This window comes from Dermochelys coriacea, chromosome 16 (genome assembly GCF_009764565.3).
Source record: "Dermochelys coriacea isolate rDerCor1 chromosome 16, rDerCor1.pri.v4, whole genome shotgun sequence".
Classification (NCBI taxonomy): domain Eukaryota; kingdom Metazoa; phylum Chordata; order Testudines; family Dermochelyidae; genus Dermochelys; species Dermochelys coriacea.
In genome coordinates this window covers 9,327,080-9,343,038 of record NC_050083.1, presented here as the reverse complement: position 1 = coordinate 9,343,038, position 15,959 = coordinate 9,327,080, and the positions used below count along the sequence as shown (strand labels likewise).

Here is a 15,959-nt window from a genome sequence, read left to right as displayed (position 1 = left end):
GGCTGCCTGGTAAGGCATGAACCTGAGGGCTGCTGTGCTACAAAAGCAGATAAAAGAGGGGGTCATTAGGGAGGCATATGTCTCTGGAATGGCTTGGGGCTCATGTCAGTGCCTGGGAATGAGCTTAGGTTACAGTCATTATCATAATACAAGGTACATACGTTATGAGCCTCGTGTTGGGCAATTCCATTCTTCCCATGGCCCATGAAGGCAGGGGACGTACCAGGGGATTAATAGATTCATATTCCAAGGCCAGATGAATCACCATGACCATCAAGCCCGACCCCCTGTATGCACAAGCCACAGAACTTCTACCAGAAGCTGGAGTAAAGCATATCTTTCAGAAAAATATTAAATCTTGTTTTAGGGTATGTCTGTACTGCACACAAAGGCTGGCTCTCTGGGATCTGGGCTTGTGGACTTGGGATATCCAAGGCCATGCTTGAGCCCAAACTTTGGCTTACAATTCCTAGACCGGATCTCACAGCTGTGCTTCCATGTCCCATAACGCACTATGCAGACCTTCAGACTCTGGTCTGCAGCTTGCTCTGTGTCCACACTGCAAAATGACAGGGCTGGACCCAAATCACAGCAGGGCTCGGGCTCTGACCCACCCCCACAGCAAGGTCCTAGGACCTGGGTCTTGAGTGCTTGCTGACCTTAGTTAGACTGATTTGTGTGTAGACGGAAAAGGTGTGTCAAACCTAAGTCAGAGCCTGGGTTTAGTTTAAGGATCATGCAGGAGTGAAATCAGGAAGGCCAAATCACACTTGGAGTTGCAGCTAGCAAGAGATGTTAAGAGTAACAAGAAGGGTTTCTTCAGGTATGTTAGCAACAAGAAGAAAGTCAAGAAAGTGTGGGCCTCTTACTGAATGAGGGAGGCAACATAATGACAGAGGATGTGGAAAAAGCTAATGTCCTCAATGCTTTTTTTGCCTCTGTCTTCACGAACAAGGTCAGCTCCTTGTTCCTCCCCAGCTCCTTGGGCAGCACAGCATGGGGAGGAGGTGAGCAGCCCTCTGTGAAGAAAGAAGTGGCTCGGGACTATTTAGAAAAGCTGGACGAGCACAAGTCCATGGGCCGGATGCGCTGCATCCAAGAGTGCTAAAGGAGTTGGTGGATGTGATTGCAGAGCCATTGGCCATTATCTTTGAAAACTCATGGCGATTGGGGGAGGTCCCGGACTACTGGAAAAAGGCTAATGTAGTGCCCATCTTTAAAAAGGGAAGGAGGAGGATTCTGGGAACTACAGGCCAGTCAGCCTCACCTCAGTCCCTGGAAAAATCATGGAGCAGGTCCTCAAGGAATCAATTCTGAAGCACTTAGAGGAGAGGAAAGTGATCAGGAACAGACAGCATGAATTCACCAAGGGCAAGTCATGCCTGACTAACCGATTGCCTTCTATGATGAGATAACTGGCTCTGTGGATGAGGGGAAAGCAGTGGATGTGTTATTCCTTGACTTTAGCAAAGCTTTTGACACGGTCTCCCACAGTATTCTTGCCAGCAAGTTAAAGAAGTAAGGGTTGGATGAATGGACTATAAGGTGGAAAGAAAGTTGGCTAGATCATCGGGCTCAACGGGTAGTGATCAATGGCTCCATGTCTAGCTGGCAGCCGGTATCAAGTGGAGAGCCCCAAGGGTCAGTCCTGGGGCTGGTTTTATTCAATATCTTCATTAATGATCTGGAGGATTGCACGCTCAGCAAGTTTGCAGATGACACTAAACTGGGAGGAGAGGTAGATACGCTGTAGGGTAGGGATAGGATACAGAGGGCCCTAGACAAATTAGAGGATTGGGCCAAAAGAAATCTGATGAGGTTCAACAAGGACAAGTGCAGAGTCCTGCTCGTAGGATGGAAGAATCCCACGCACTGCTACAGACTAGGGACCGAATGGCTTGGCAGCAGTTCTGCAGAAAAGGACCTAGGGGTTATAGTGGACGAGAAGCTGGATATGAGTCAACAGTGTGCCCTTGTTGCCAAGAAGGCCAATGGCATTTTGGGATGTATAAGTAGGGGCATTGCCAGCAGATCGAGGGACATGATCGTTCCCCTCTATTCGACATTGGTGAGGCCTCATCTGGAGCACTGTGTCCAGTTTTGGGCCCCACACTACAAGAAGGATGTGGAAAAATTGGAAAGCGTCCAGCGGAGGGCAACAAAAATGATTAGGGGGCTGGGGCACATGACTTATGAGGAGAAGCTGAGGGAACTGGGATTGTTTAGTCTGCGGAAGAGAAGAATGAGGGGGGATTTGATAGCGGCTTTCAATTACCTGAAGGAGGGTTCCAAAAAAGGATGGATCTAGACTGTTCTCAGTGGTGACAGATGACAGAACAAGGAGTAATGGTCTCAAGTTGCAGTGGGGGAGGTTTAGGTTGGATGTTAGGAAAAACTTTTCACTAGGAGGGTGGTGAAGCACTGGAATGGGTTACTTAGGGAGGCGGTGGAATCTCCTTCCTTAGAGGTTTTCAAGGTCAGGCTTGACAAAGCCCTGGCTGGGATGATTTAGTTGTGGATTGGTCCTGCTTTGAGCAGGGGGTTGGACTAGATGACCTCCTGAGGTCCCTTCCAACCCTGAGATTCTATGATCTGTCTGCACTGCAAAGACTCCAAGGGATGGTCTGGCCACGACCTCCCTATGTAAACCATTCTAGTGTTTCACAGCAGGTGGGGTTTGGAGAGGGAAGTGAAGGTGTCATTTTCTTTTCTTTTTTTTTTTTCTCTTCAATTTTTGGAACTGATCAGAAATGATCAAACTCTGATTACAGACCGGCCCCACGGCCTAACACTAACACTGCTCACTTGCAAAAGTTACTGCTTTCTTAGCTGCAGGCCTTCCAGAATTATGCAGAGTGATGAGACAGTAAGATGTTTTCTAAGAACAATCCCCTCATTGATCCAACCAGAACCTGCTCTAGGGAGATGCTCCATCCTCTCCATTTCCAAAGAGGTCTGTTTATTGAGGCTTCGGAGTGGATTAATTTTCACTTGGTACTCACAATGTCCTACCCACCTTTTAACATCATTTTAGAAACTCAACCCTTTAATCTGCTATTTACAAACCAATCCTTTTTGGTGTTTATGAGGGGGTCAAACTCCTAACCAGTCACAATCTAAAGATCTTGTAAGATCACTGCTGTAGGGGCAAAATGGACCCAGATTTTTGCACTGTGTTCCTGGAAATCATCAAACCCCGCCCCCCCACACCTCAGTCCCCTGTTCTCCCCCTTTACTACCATTTTTCCCCCTGCTGCCTAATGAGCCCTCCAGAGACCCTCAAGCATCCATGCTGCATTGTAAACCTGGGCTTACAATTGCCCATTACAGCTCCCTCCGAGTCCTGGCATCAATAAACGAGGGCAGCACAGCAGAGTTTGGGAGGGAAGCTGTGGTTTTATTTCACCATGAATTACAAAACCTCTTTGAACTCCTGAGCTCAGGACAGAGCCAGTGAGAAATAGCCTCTCATACAGAGATAAGGTTTCTACAGATATGTATTTCACACCAGCAGCTTGGCAAAGCTTTGTCCGGGGCCGTAATGTAATCAGAGAGTATGGAGTGAATGAGGAGATCAGAGGGCAGCCTGTGATTGTGATATCCTCCAGTCACCTCCCAGGAGTGTTTCTATCGCTCTCCCTGCTTGTTGGTGTGCAGCACACAAGCACTGCGCAGCCAGGGTTTTCAGAAGGGCTCAGTACCCACACTCAGGGCCAAATTTTCAAAGATGCTACATGTAGACACCTAAAAAGACGGATTGTCAAATATGCTCAGCATGCTGGTTGTCTGGTGGGTGCTTAGCCCTTTTGAAAACCTTGCCCTGGATATGTAAAATGCAGGGCCAGATTTCCCACAGAGCTCAGGGCCAGACTTTCAAGTATTCAGCACCCACTACTGGGGAGACATTTAAAAAAATGGTTTCCAATTTAGGCATAAAAAGGGGCTCGATTTTCAGAAATGCTCTGCACCCACCCTGCATCCCAGGTGCACAGTGCTGTTGAAAATCTGGCACACAGGTGCATTTCTGTGTTTATATGCCTACACTAACCTGTATTAGTGAGTGTGTGTATGTAACTGCCTATTTATGTGGGTTTCTATGCAGGAGCTTATATTTACATATAAAGAAAAGGAGTACTTGTGGCACCTTAGAGACTAACAAATTTATTAGAGCATAAGCTTTCGTGAGCTACAGCTCACTTCATCGGATGCTCTAATAAATTTGTTAGTCTCTAAGGTGCCACAAGTACTCCTTTTCTTTTTGCGAATACAGACTAACACGGCTGCTACTCTGAAACCTATATTTACATATGTATGTGTAGCATGAGTGTGGTTTTGGATGAAGTGTGTGCTTGCTTGTCTAATCTACACACGTGCATATGTGTGTGTGTTTCCAGTGGTGGTTGAATGTGTGTGTGTAAATGTGCACTCTTTGTGTAGATGTGTTTATGGGTGATGGTAAATATGCATTTGTGTACATCTGTGAGCGTTTATTTGTGTGTGCGCATCTGCAGGGAAGTGTGCCAACCAATGTCCACCTGTGTGTGTTTTCATGGGTACATAATAAGTGCGTGTGCATGATCAGAGTGTTAGGCCTGTGTGTGTATTGGAGAGTGTGTGTTTGCAGAGTGCAGAAGGAGAGAGCGGTGACCTCTGAAATGGATGCTGTGCTGAGCAGACAGACGTCTGCAACATGGGGATGTAGGAGAATCAGTTGCCTCAGCCAATTTGGGAAATTATATCCGCATCATATCAGGTTCTTCTGCTGCCCGAACACAGACAGTTCCCTACCATGCAATGTGCACAGAAAACTGAAGAGTAGTAAGAATTTAAAACCTGTTCTGTGCAGTTTTTCTTGTCCCCCTTTGCTTTCTCCTACAGTAAGTATGTAAGTGCATTGTCTGCACTCCCCATGGTGTCGGTGCAAGGAGTGAAAGTCCCACCAGATCAGAACTGTTAGGAGCTGTGTGGATTAGAGGGCAAGGATGTGGTCCCTTTAACTCAAGGTGGAAATGCCCAGAGGTTGTTGCATTGGGAAACCGCAGAGTTAAATGGGCACTGCTAGAGCAAAGGAAAAGGGCCGTGGGGTAAACAAGAATCAGGTTTGGAGTCCCTATTGATGACAACCTTGTCCAAGGAGGAAAGATGTCTTGCCACACAGACGGATATGAAATATTGCTGCTCCTCGGACAATGCTATCCTCTGCATCCCTAATCTCTGCTTTGTGGGTCAAGCTGCATGTTCACCTATTCTGGAGGAACATGAAAGTTTGTGGGTCTGGGGAGGGGTACTTAGTAACATGCCCCGCCACTGACCTTCACTCGTTGAGGGTTCATCCAGTGCTGGATGTCTTGTAAGGTCTCATTCACACGCAGCAGGATGGGCTCATTGTGGTCCGTACACGAGGTGGTGCATTCGGCTCCTTCATGGCACATGCAGAGGAGAATGAAGGAAGAAAGCAAACACCGTGTCACTCTCCTACCATCATTTCAGTTATCTGCATAGCCTCCATCTTCCTACTCTGCAGAACGATTATTACAGCCAACCCATAATGGAGCTCTTCACCACCACGCGCCTCACAACCTCCTGGGATTTACATTGTGATAGGATTCTGACCACACCCCACAGCTTGTGACCCTAGGACCAGAGTGGGGATACACATAAGGGTTTGCTTCTTAACGTGACCAATAGATTATAGTATCGAAATATCATTGTGGCTACTAATCCATGGATCAAATGGGGGATTTATTCATTTCCTGAAGCAATCACGGAGATGCAGAAGCATTGAAGGCAGATCCATTTCAAGAGCTCTTTCTGCAGCCAAGAAGCAACTGAGCAGATGCCACCAAATTCCTCTCACTTCTGACATGGACAACGAGTCAATGGCCTGATTTTCCAAAATTAGAAGACCCTGAAATAATGGTGAGCAAGTCTAATGATGTTGCAGGCTGGTTATCACCTAAGCCCCTTGCTAAACAAGAAGTAAGAGGAGAGGTAATGATCAATTTGTTCACGTGTAAACTAGTATTTTCTCTGATTAACTGCCATGCCCTGTGGGAATCCTATCCTTTCCTTGTTAAAACACACTGTGCTGCTCTGCAGCAATGTGGTGACACAACCATAAGCCTTAGCATGTTGGACTATTACCATTTCCCCCCTAGCAAATCACTGCTGAAAGGGGCAGCTGCTGCAAACCCTGTCATTAGGAATCCTGCACTCCAATCAGCGTGAGGGGGAGTTAATCTGTGGAGTGCTTTGGATGGCTGTGCCTTTGGCTCAAAAGTCACTTCAGCCTGGAGGAGCAGATTAGATGTCTGTGGAGAAAAGGAAAGGTGTTAGGGTCACATTGACCCTGGCTGGGTACTTTTTTCCCCCAGCCACCTATGTCTTTTTTCTTTTTCTCACGTGGCAGAGCCAGTTGAAACAAAACAGGAGCCAATTAGTTTAATTAGGAAGGGTTTGTTTCTGTTTTTCTTCTCTAGTTTGAGCAGTAGTGACTCCATTGATTGTACTGGATATCTGCCAGGTTTGGCTAGGCCCATGAGTGGAAAGCAAAGATCCTCTTTTGAGGGCCATCCAGATGACTTCCAAAATACGTGACCTGATCCTGAGAAGTGCTGATGTGAGACACTCACAAAGAGTGTGTCAATTTCTCCAGCTAGTGGCTGGTCCTCTAGACCAGGGGTTCTCAACCATTTTCTTTCTGAGGCCTCCCCTCCCCAGCTGTACCACACCAATTGCTTTTCTGCATAAAAAAGCCAGGGCTGGCATTAGGGGGTAGCAAGCAGGGCAATTGTCCAGGGCCCCACACCACAAGGGACACCGTGAAGCTAAGTTTCTCAGGCTTTGGCTTCAGTCCCGGGTGATGGGGCTCAGGGCCCCGGGCTGAAGTCTGCTGTGGCAGGACTTTGGCTTTGTGCCCTGGGCCTTAGCGAGTCTAACGCTGGCCATGCTTGGCAGACCCCCCTGAAACCTGTTCGCGGCCCCACGGGGGCCCACGACCCCTGGTTGAGAACCACTGCACTAGAGGATAACAGCCTTCAGATGCTACTCTAGCTGAAGAGGTCAAGGTCCCAGGTTCAATCTATGCTATGGGCCAGTGCAGTGAGCTCCCTTGATTCGTACTGAAGCTTTTCTGAGGGTGTGGGGGCCACTCAGGATTGGGCCCCAGGGATCTGTCTTCTGGACAAGGCTAATGTAAGCTAAACTAACAAGCATCCACTGGAACGGAGGTAAAAAGGGCCAGGAGTGCACAAAGAAGGGCTGAAAAGCCTCCTTGCCTCCAGCACAGAGATGTTCCCTGGGAACAGGGAATCAATATTCCTTCTCTGAAAAAGTGGCAACCCCGGTAGGTAAGCAAAGGTCGCCTCATCTCAAGGGTAAAATGCATTGTCAAATTAAGAGTCGCTGCTGCCTGCTCACAGGGCACTCCACTGTGCTATTTACACTCAAGGAAAGGAGCAGGTCTCCATTGTTTTGATATATGATCCGTAATTGGCACCATTAAAGAGCAGTGATCTCATCCAGGTTGTGTTCCTCTCCCCTGGGACGGGACTGAAGCAGGCTCCTGGTACCTTACAATGGTTACAATATAATGAGAGATCTGCACAACAGGGAACACTTTCTCCAAGTTCAAAGGGACAGCAGTGGGGGGAGGAGGTTTAGGGAAAGGGGCCTGGAGAGGGAGGAAGGGGCCCAGGGTTTCTCTCCAAGCTGCATCTAATACAGCTCACATTTGAATGCTCCAGTATGGAGCTCAGGTGGTGACCTTGGGGAAGGGAGGTGCAACCCAGTGTGCAGAATGGTAAATATAGCCCGTCCCCCAGCAATCTGAACCTGACCTACAATACAAAGCATAGCAGCCCACACGGAGTACTTAGGGAACACGGAAGGGGGAAGTAAGACAGGCCTTTATGAGGGTGTCCAAACAACTTATTGGTATGCGGGTTTGTCATTCTTACGGGATGCTTAGCCGGGGGTTATAATCTTCATGAGAGGAGGGCTGTATTTCTCACTGAACTGGCCCACTACCAAAGTGCCTCCTCCCCCCTACTGGCTTCTCCTTCTGCATCAATGCTCATGCTCTGCCCAGTCCTGCATCTCTGTCCCTTATTCCCCTCTGCCTCTTTTGTGTGCCCCATGCTACATCCAATTCTCTCTCTCTCTCTTTGGCCCCATCTACACTAACCATTTTCTTCAAATCTCCAACATCACTGGTGCGACCCCATGGGTGGTAGAAATGGGGGCAGGAGGTGGGGCACCAGTGTAAACAGAGAACGAATGGCTTTGCCACGGTAATGTAGACCTGCTCTGAGCAAGGTTCAATGACACAGCCAGTCTGTGGTAGCCCTGGTACCCCTGTCACTACGGGAAGAGCTGAATTAGCGCTACTGCAATGGTGGGAGATTGCCCCAAAGCACTAGAGAAGACACAGCCTTTGTCTCCTTCTCCCACTCTTGACTTTGTGCTGTTTTCACACGGCCCCTGGGACTGAGGCAGTCTCCTTTATTATTATTATTGTTATTATTATTTGTATTCTAGTAGCAATGAGGCACCCCAACTGAGATCAAAGCCCCATTGAGTGAGGCTCTGACCATAATAAGAGATTGACCCAGCCCTGAAGAGGTTCTCTTCTAAACAAACAAGACAGACAGAGGGTGGGTGGGGAAACAGAGGCACAGCAAGGGGAAGTGACTTGCCCAAGGTCACACAGCAAGTCAGTGGCAGAACTGGGGATGGAACCTAGCCCTCCCGAGTCCCAGTCCAGTAACCTATGCACTAGACATCTTTTGGCCAAGTGCACAAATTATTCTTCACTTATTTTGGTTAACCTGTCACCATTAGCCACACTCCCGATCTTTTGCCTCTATGCCTTCTGATAAATTCTTTAAATAAAATATGTGGAAGAGTATAAATAAATAAAAAAGCTTGGCGCTAACATGGTAGGTTGGAATCACGCACACACACATGCACAAACACAGCAATCACATGATTTTTGTTGGTGAAACACTCCACCTTTTCCATCCTCTCTACTCCCTGCCATTGTCTGTTGTCAGGGCTCACAACATGACTATGTTCTGTCTAAGGCAGATAATAAACTCCTCAGGGTAGGGATCTTGTCTTCCTCCATATCTGTAAAGTGATATAGTCATAATAGCTGATAATATGAGAGAGTGCACACTGGTAAGTGTTTTTGTGTGCTTTCAGATGTATGAGCATGTGGCTTTGTGTGTTTGACAAAGAATGTGGTTGGATGGGTGAATTTATATTTGCAGGGGAGTATTTATGTACGGGGGAGTGCACTTGAGTCTTTGTGAATGTGCATGGGTGGGAGAGCATGTTTGTGTGTCTGCATACATATTCATGTGTGTATTTCTGTGTTGGTGTGGGTAAGACTATAGGGGTGAGAATATCTGAGAGTATGTGAGTTTTGTATGTGTGCATGAACATGTGTAGCTGAGTGGGAATATTTGCCTGTTTGTGTGTGTGGCCATTCACCTAAGGCCGAGAGGAAATGTGTGTGTATTTCTTCATTTATTTTAAAAAAGATCGTATTGGATTTGTCGCTCTTGTAGTTTGATCCTGGGAACTGTTCATTAAACTCAGCAGGACAAAGGACGTGGTGGAAGTGGAAATGCTGTGAGGGAGTAGGAAGGCAGCATATGTTACCTGGTGTGTGGCAACTGAAAGCTTGATGTTCTCTGCAAATCCTCTAATTAGCTGCTTTCCACTAGGGCAAACTGGCCCCAAAGACACGATGACCCAAGGACTCCTGTCTCCTTCCTTTCCCTCCTCCCCACTGGCAGGCAGACCAGCTGCGGCCATGGCTTTAGCTCATATACCTATTCCATAGCTGTGCGCACAATGCAGCTTAAGGTTGCTGTTGAGCTGAGTGGGAAGAGAGCACTGGCCCTGCATCTCCCTGCAGAGGTGAAAGGAGCCGCTCCAGGTGCCATCCTTCCGGCAGTGAATCACGTTGTTACCTCGTCCCTGGGAATGGGAAAAGCAAAATACAGTCAGAAAAGTGACAGAAAAAGAATTAGAATCGAATCAAGGGCTGATCTTCTCTGGGAGCTGCGAAGGTCTAGGGGTTGGGCTTTTAGCTTAGCGAGAAATGGAATCAGACTTCTTCAAAAGGACAAAGAAAAGACAGACTGTATCCTGCCCAGACAGACAGATGCACACTACCATTTTCTATGTAATATTATGGCCTGTAAAGGATGCTCTCAAAATGGACCCAAGCTAACTAGAATAAGGGAACGTTCACCCAGTGTTCCCTCTTTCTTCATTTTAAGGTGTTTGTGCGGAGGACAGCCAACCTTTCTCTTCTTTCCCTTTTCTAACTAGTTACATCATCCTTGTATGGAAGAGAACAAAGAGTTCCCTATGCCCATGTGAAGCAGAAACAAAGGCAGGACACTTCTCTGTGAGGTTTAGCTGGGGTAATCTTTAGTGCTTGCCTGCTGTGACTGACAGCAAAGACAGAAACTGCGATAGAGAAGCACAGAGACAGAGGTAGAGAAAGAAATCATCTTGTGTGTGTGGATGCGTGTGAGGGTGGGGGAGGGTGCGGGACATCACATTTGTCTTACAAAAAAGACCCTGTGGAATATTGGAGAATGAATGAAAGTCCACGGGGAAATATCATGCCCTTTTAAAACAACGAAGAAGTGCACAAGGCTTCTTTCATCAGATCTATGCACGCAGCAACCAGGGAGTTTTGCATGAGCTGCTCTGCAGGATCCGCAAGCCTAGTTGTTACTGGGTAGACAAGGGTTATTCTGCACCAGGATATTTTGTGAGGCTGGGTGTCTAGCTCCCAGCGGTGTTCTGCATTGGATATGTTATGGGATCTGGGCATCTCACTCCCAATCCCTGGCATGCAAGGGGGGTTTAATGTAATCCATGTACTTGTCACTCAGCGGAGTGTCCTGGACATTCTCTGTGAGCTGTCTTGGGGGGTCTATGTGCCTGATAGGAAGTATTTTCAGACAGAGCCATCAGCAGGCAAGGGGGATATTCTCTGGGACCCGCATGCCTCATTCTGCAGGTGCCTGTGGCGTCTTGTGCAGGTCGCATAACAGGATCTGCACACTGTGTCCCCAGCACATCCCTCAGAGTTTTGCTTGTGCTGCTCATCACCTTTGTTTTGCTCTTGGCTCCAGAAGGAAATTTGTTTTTCTCTTTGACATTCCTATCCTTCCCCGCTGAGCTTGTTGACGAACGCGATGTTCGGGGTGATGCAACTGGTCTTCTCTGCAGGCTACTGGGTGGAATTTTTAGCCCGCTTGTTTGTGTGATGAATGATGATGATATCATTTGAATTTTACTGGCTGGCAGAGACCAGTACCTGTGACTCTCAGTGGCCCAAGGGTAACCATACAAACAGCATAAAAGTCCAGACTAGCTGAAGAATGTTAGGTGAGGGATCAAAACCTCAACTCCCTGCTTTGTTTTGCTGCTCACTGGACTCTGGGTGTCAGACAGCCCAGAGCACCTATATGCAGGGAACATTTTCCCCTGCAGCAAGAAGTTCTTGTGGTATGGTGGGAAGAGAAGGGATTTGAGTGGAAGAAACTTTATTTCCCCAGATTTCTTTGTGAATGAGTAATCCAAATTAGACATGGAGAAGACCTATTGGGCCATGTTGTCCATCGCCCCTAAGATTTGTACCTATAGCACATTTATATATAATTTATAATATATTTATATAGGTATTTCCTATGGCTAGCAGCCCAGCCTCTAAAGACTATAAGAAATTTCCATAAAAAGCCTTGCTTCTTTCTTTCCTGTGACATTGCACCTGCAAGCTATAAAGGGTCTGAATCTGATGCTGTGACAGTGAACTAACTATTTCATTCAGGCTACAAGGTTCTGTTTGCGTTCTCTGGGTATTAAGGTATTGTTAGATGTAGCAAGAGAAGCATCTGGTACTGACCACTGACCAAAGAGAGTACCAAAAGACAGTAGCAACTCCTACCTCATGTTTGTGGTGGTAACTTTTCTCAGGTTTGCAGAGACAGCTTAGATCTGATTTTCATTTGGGGCATGCACAGTTGCTAGAGAAGGAAGAGATTTGTTGTCTTTGGGTGGGTATTTGTGTGTACCTGCTTAAACAGTCACCACACACCTGATGGTCAGTCCATTACAGACTGCGATATCATGAATATAGAAGGTTTGGGCTAGATTCTCAAGTGAGTTACACCCCTGTGCTTGGTTTCAGAGTAGCAGCCGTGTTAGTCTGTATTCGAAAAAAGAAAAGGAGTACTTGTGGCACCTTATAGAAAATTCCAGCAGTGAACTCCCCTGGTGTAGAACTCTGATGAGTTCCCATAGCTCGTATAGGGCCATGTTAGGGCAGGAAAGCTGTGCTGTGTGGTCCATTAAGGACCCTATGTCAGTGATGCAACTTAGTGTTGACCGACAGCAGCTCTGAGGGTACATCTACGCAGGGATAAAACATGTGCGACTGGCTCGGGTCAGCTGACTTGGGCTCACTGGACTCAGGCTCTAGCAGTGAAAAATTGCTGTATAGATATTCAGGCTCGGGTTGGACCCTGCGAGGGTGAACGGTCCCGAACGTCTATATAATGATATTTAGCCCCGCAGCCCGAGTCCTGTGAGCCTGAGTTGCGAGCATGCCAGCCATAGTAATGCTGCGGGTCTTTTATCCCTGTTCAGACATACCCTAAGTGTCACGAGGGTGGGGGTGTCAGAACAGCATCACCAGCTCCCAGACAGCCTCCCCGTACTCGTGCAAGAAGCAGATCTGTGGAGAAGGAGAAAATCTGGCCAACTTGGCAGGAGTTGCCTCTTGAGCAGAGGATAAAAATCCAGGTACCACATGCTGATCAGTGATAACTGAGCATGGTTTGTTATTGTGACACGTGGGTTGCACTTCTGCTGCAATTTTCAAAATACATGTGATAGCCGTGTTCAACAGCGACTTTTAAAGGTGACCCAGATTTATGCCCATAGAGCTGGCTGTGCTTGGTTTACTTTTGTATTATATTTGTAAAATACTCCAAGATTCCAGTACTCTGGAGTGCTGGAATATGAAGGAAAGCCGATGACCAAAAGATTTTGACTGCAGAAACTAACTGCCTGAATGGAATACTGAGAGTTTCAGGACTACAGAAAATAAAAATAAAGTGAGAAGAAAAACAGCTTGCACTAGACATAACTCTGTTACAGAAGATTCAATAAAGACAATTGTGATGGTCTGGAAACAAGTCAGGAATGGACCCAGAAAGGATACCATACATGGCGATACATACCAGAGTGCTAGTAACTAGAAACAGAAAGATTGAGGATGCATTGGATAGACACAGTGAAGAATGACATAGAATAAAAAAAGTTTTGAAGATGAAGAAAGCCGTAAAGCTGGTGCAAGACAGAAAGTGTGGGCAGACTTCATTCAGCCCCATGGTTGCTTGCAGAGCTGGCTGATGGGAATCAAAGAAGATGATGCCAAGTTCCCAGGACATCTGCTGCTATAGTAATATCCTGTCCATCATTCCCTACCCTGCATAATCTCTTGTGAAAATCCCTGCTGTTTTTTTTGCTTGGATGAAGCATGCATTATCACCTTGTATATCTGAGAAAATCTTAGTGGGTTTTATTCCTTAGATAATTAACACCTCTCGGGCAGGTCAGATGAGGTCAGGGGTCCTGTCTCTTTCTCTCTCTCTCTTTTATTTTTTGTAATCTGTTTTCTGTTATATCTGGAAATATCTTTCCCTGGAGGTCCTTTTCCAAGCTGCTTCTTGCACATTTGTTTGAGATGTTTTCTGAACTGACCACCAGAATCTTACTTTAAAGTGCATAAGCACATACCCAATGTGTTGCAAAGAGTCTCTGGTGTCACCATTGCAGCCTCATTAACTCATCTAACTCTTACTCCATTGCCCATTACACCTCACTGGCCTTGTAAAAATGCACAAACCTTGTAGCATCATTTAGTCCTCAATATTACGCACAGCCCTTGTTATATTGCATAGGCCTCATAAGGCCATACTTCCCTGGTGGCATCGCCACCTTTCCCCCGTTCCCCCCCACAGGTCTCATAAAACCACACAGACCTTGTAACCTCCCGCATCCTTCATTCCATTGCACATTTGTAACACACTACCCGACCCTCCTTTCATAGCACAGACCTCAAGTGCCACACAAGCCTTGTCATGCCAGCCAGGCCTCTGCACCATTCTGGTTAATCTCACATCAAAGCACAGTGTCCCAGGATTCAGTCCTTCTCTACTCCTCACCACGAGAGCAAGTCAACTCTGAGAGAGTTGGGGATGACAAGAAACACACTCTTACTTTCTTGCAGAACTGTCACAGTTTTAAATACAGAAAATCTGACTGGGCCCTCTTCCAAGGCTGTGTGTTTTTATGATTTGGAGCAAACATCAGCAGTGTCCTTCAGGCTACTTGCCTGATGGCAGATGCAGTCCATTTTCAATAGACCCTCAGAAATTTCAATTATAATAAAAAGTATTTTGGCAGGGTATTCTCTGTTCTCCGAACTAAGTGCACTCGCAGTAACTTCCAGGGCCTCCACCTTCTCTTACCAAATTTATCAAGCAGCAGCACTTTTAGGAGAATTTAGTCATCTCACAAACTGAAATTATGCTCTGGTTCAGGAAACCAAACAGTTCAAACTAGCTATTGAACTTTATAAAGACTAGAGCCTCCTCTGCTGTAAACCAGCTTAGTTCCAATGAAGTCAATGGAGCTACACTGATCTACATCAGCTGAGGATCTGGCCCTAACTGTTTAATGACATCTTATAGCCAGAAGAAAAGGAGTACTTGTGGCACCTTAGAGACTAACAAATTTATTAGAGCATAAGCTTTCGTGAGCTACAGCTCACTTCATCGGTAATGCATCCGATTAAGTGAGCTGTAGCTCACGAAAGCTTATGCTCTAATAAATTTGTTAGTCTCTAAGGTGCCACAAGTACTCCTTTTCTTTTTGCGAATACAGACTAACACGGCTGCTACTCTGAAACTTATAGCCAGAGAAACACTATAGCTCAGTGAAGCTGAAGTATTGCTTAAAGTGTCGAGACCTATATAAAAGTAAACTGCTATATCATATAAATGCCTGGACTGCACAAGGAAAAGAAAACCCAAGAACCAAACTTATGTCTTTAAAAACAGACAAAGTCACCCAAACAAAAGCCATGTAACAACCAAGACAAGGGCTAAACTTCACTGCTCGGTCAGTTTCTTTTACGTGTCCCATCTCTCTCCTGTATTAGTATGCTATTAGAGAATGTCTCTCTAGATTACAAAACCTTTGAGGCATAGACCCTGCCCTCTTACCTATCTGTAAAGCCCCCAGCACACACCATTATCCCTCCACACATAAATGACTAATACAATTATCATCCTAATAAAATATTTCCCAACTAATAACACTACTGTTTCTCCTTCACCCCTACTCCCACATTTTCTCCTTCTTGGGCACTTGCTCTCCATTCACAAAGACACTTTACAGAAGCATACTCGGTTTTTCCATCGTGACCGCGAGAAGCTTTTAATGAGCATGATGTTACTAAGGACACTGCACGGATCACCTGTCAGAACCCGGAGGTAGTGATTCAGACAGTGCATTACAGGTAACAGCATAGCACACTATGCAGCCCCGTGCATTCTCTAACGTCCATGGAAGTCTGCTCCTGAACCTGGGAGGGTGACTGCTCATGTGACCACACATCACGATCACTACCATGCGCCCATGCTGCAGCAACCTTCTCACCTGTCTTAGGGAAGCTCAATGCAAGCAATCACTGAGACCTCATACCAAAAACACAGTGGCCATTCTCTGCAAAGCTGAAGGGACTTGCCTGATCCAATGAAGATGGATTTATACGGCCACATCCTAGAAGGCCCAAAGCATCCTCAAATCCCACTGATGCCCATAGGAATTGCAGGTGCTAAGCGCTTTCCAGGAGGTGT

At 46.5% G+C, this 15,959-nt stretch overlaps 1 protein-coding gene across 1 annotated transcript in view; it reads right to left on the bottom strand.

Moving 5' to 3' along the window:
• Positions 1-15,959, bottom strand: part of PAPPA (pappalysin 1) — a 228,182-nt gene that overhangs the window by 31,451 nt on the left and 180,772 nt on the right. The window contains exons 18-19 of the mRNA XM_038374672.2: positions 9,840-9,987; positions 5,313-5,419 (exon numbers count right to left, since the gene is read on the bottom strand). Of these exons, the coding sequence (XP_038230600.1) occupies positions 5,313-5,419; positions 9,840-9,987 (255 nt within the window). The remainder of the gene's footprint in view (positions 1-5,312; positions 5,420-9,839; positions 9,988-15,959) is intronic.